The sequence below is a fragment of the Osmerus eperlanus genome, chromosome 25 (assembly GCF_963692335.1).
Source record: "Osmerus eperlanus chromosome 25, fOsmEpe2.1, whole genome shotgun sequence".
NCBI lineage: Eukaryota > Metazoa > Chordata > Actinopteri > Osmeriformes > Osmeridae > Osmerus > Osmerus eperlanus.
In genome coordinates this window covers 7,080,450-7,083,437 of record NC_085042.1, presented here as the reverse complement: position 1 = coordinate 7,083,437, position 2,988 = coordinate 7,080,450, and the positions used below count along the sequence as shown (strand labels likewise).

Below are 2,988 nucleotides of genomic sequence, written 5' to 3'. Positions count from 1 at the left end.
CTACTGCTCAAATCTACTCAGAGCCCCTTCTGGCCTTATCTCCGGTGTGATGGACTTCACTATCTCTAGCCCGGAGGCAAACAGGGAATCCACAGTCAAAGTCATGCAGCCCCGCTAACAGGGAGCTCATTAGTTGAGTTTGAGAAGGAAATACATAGCCTTACATCACTGTTAATTTGTAGATTTGTCTTTATTTTATAAAATCACATTAAAGGTAAAAACATTCATCTAAATGCCCGGTCCTGCATTAATAGGTACATATTCCAATCGTGGACTTTATCCTGATATTTAGTCAATACATTTTTGCAAGGGGAAAGTCAAATTAATAGCCTATATATAGGCCCTAATTGCGCCATCCAGTCAACGCAAGTGGTGGTAGGCTACACCTATCAATAGCAGACAGTTTAGATTGGAACGTTTCCCTATTTGATTGAAAGCTAAGAGGTAAAGAGTCGCTGTGTCTACGCATTTGTTTACCTACCCAAGGCCCATGACAGGACAAGCTCTCAGGCCTTATCGGGAGTGGCATTGTTCACCGGCTTTGTCAATGGAACAGGAATGACCTATTGGTTTGATAACATTAAGATTGTGGAACCTTGTTTAGCTGTGCCTATTTTCGTCATTATAGACATGTAGCCCAATGAACGGGTTGTATTGCATACAGTACAAGTCCTCACGTTCACATTTTGTGCGGAAATTAGTCCAACAGCTTTTGCCTAAACTAAACTGCAATCCTCACTTTGGATAATTCGTAAATAAATATATAGCCTAATCAAAGATCTAATAACCAAAATGTAGACAAATAATTTGCTCTAACATTGGTTATTTGAGTTCTTGATTTAACATTTCTACATGGAACCTAGCGTCTTGAAAATGGGTTAAAAAATGAATTGACTTTTTTTTAACGAAGGGTTTTCTTATTGTCTATGGGGCCCATATCTCAGGAATGTTTAAGAAATATGTATTCGTTGAACTAGGCCCAAAAGAGGTAGAAACATTTTTTGGCCACTCACCGAAATTAGGCCTGTGTCCTTTTTGACGCATAATATACAGCCTAATACTACTTCAATTTAAATGACTACAACTCATACCATTTCTAATAACAATAACATCAATCATAATACAAATAATAACGTTTTGGGGGATATCATACTGCCTTAATAATAACAAAATAATGCTAAATCATTAGCCTGCTGGTGTTGACATTTTAAGTAAATCACACCAAACATGTTTAGGTTTATTATGAAGTTATTTTTAACTGAAGCAGGTTAGTTGAAGCCTAAAGAGGTTATAGGGCTGTATCCAAAAATAGACCAACATGTAGTACAAATTCGTTGAGAAATGTAAAATAAATATTTGCCTAAATAGTGGACGAAAAAAATCACAAACGAAATAACTATAATTGTTTACATGTTACGGTTCATGTAGCCTTCACTGACATGTCTATGAACAGTGTTCTACAAAAAAAAAAAATGTAATAAAAAAATCAGTCTAAACGAATCTGACAATTCGGGGTTTTACTCTGAACCGCTGATCTATCAAAATAATTCACATTGCTGGACAGAAAGAATAACTTACAAGAGTCCATTTCGTTCCTCACCACGCTCTAACCCCTGACAAAGTCTGAAAGTGTGCCGGCTGACCGGATCCTCCATCGGCACGTACCACTGTATCAAAATCTGTTAAAGCGCTGTTCATTTGCGTTGCATTTATAGATGATACACAGGGAATAGATGGCATACAGTGATAGTTACAACTATACGAGTTTTTTCCATATACATGGTAAGGATTGTAGGAGCCAATTGTCATTTTGTATGGTGAAGAAGACCCACCCATGCAAGGCTTGCCATCTCGGACCAACACGGGAACCGCAACCCGCCTTGGTGGCGGCGGGTAACTTGCCATTTCCAAAGATTTGTCTTGTCTTTGTCTCTTGCACTTATACCTTCTGTTCTGAAACCATATTTTGACCTGAGTGGAAGTTAGCTTCAGAATGTTGGCAAGATGATCGCGCTCTGGCGCAGAGAGGTACCTCTGCTGTTTGAAGCGCCTCTCCAATTCAAACACCTGTGTCTGAGTGAACAGTACTCGGGGCTTTCTCCGCAATCTTGATTTTGCCGTTCCTATTTTCTCAATTTGTCCGTCACAGCCGAGCGATTCGTCATGGCTGCACATAGACCTACCTGTAAAGACAAAAAGTATCCTCTTCTTAATTGACAGTAAATCCTTGAACATAGGCCTATACCAGAGCCAAATTACAATATAAGCCTATCCCACCAAAATGAGTTATATCAAATAGGCCTTGCGTAGGCCTATTTAGGCAAAACAATTATTCTTAAATTTGATTATATTATTGATTTATTAATGCTTTATTTATTTAATTGTCGGCTGTTTGAGATGTGTTGAATTGCAAATGCCATTAAAACTAAACAATATTAACATTCAAAGTATATATTCTGGACTATTTGGTTTTCAATGTAGCCTACTAAAGATCGAAAATGTAGACTAACTGAAAATAAATTTTCCAAATAAAATAAATGTTCATTTATTGATAGATAGATATAGGCATATGTTCATTTCTTTAATATATATAAGTGCTCAAACCATCTCATTTCATGACTGCAGAATTTTCCGGCAGTCATGAAATGGGATGGTTTGAGCACTGAAATAAATGAAATATTTATTAAAAACGTGCCTACCTGGGTCCTCATTCATATCATCTTCTGTTGAAATGAAACTGCCCCTCAGGATGTCAACAGCGTCCGAATCACAGATGCCTTTCACCTGCTCCCCAGAGACGCACAGGCTCTCCTGGCTGTCGAAAAAGTCCAGCCTGCACAGCGCATTGTTGACGTGCTGCAGATACACTGAGTCCTGTTCTGGTATCATAAATCCTTGTTGGCTCAGAACATGGTAGGAGTTCTGATGATCCAGTTTCAAGATATCCTTAACAGAGAAAGGCGTTGAAGTCACTGGACTGGCAAACAT

At 38.4% G+C, this 2,988-nt stretch overlaps 1 protein-coding gene across 1 annotated transcript; it reads right to left on the bottom strand.

Annotated features, from left to right (window-relative positions):
- Positions 1-2,988, bottom strand: nkx2.7 (NK2 transcription factor related 7). The gene is made up of 3 exons (XM_062452147.1): positions 2,700-2,988; positions 1,780-2,183; positions 1-114 (listed from the first exon to the last, which is right to left on the bottom strand). The coding sequence occupies exons 1-3, from the start codon at positions 2,986-2,988 to the stop codon at positions 1-3; spliced, it is 807 nt and encodes a 268-aa protein (XP_062308131.1).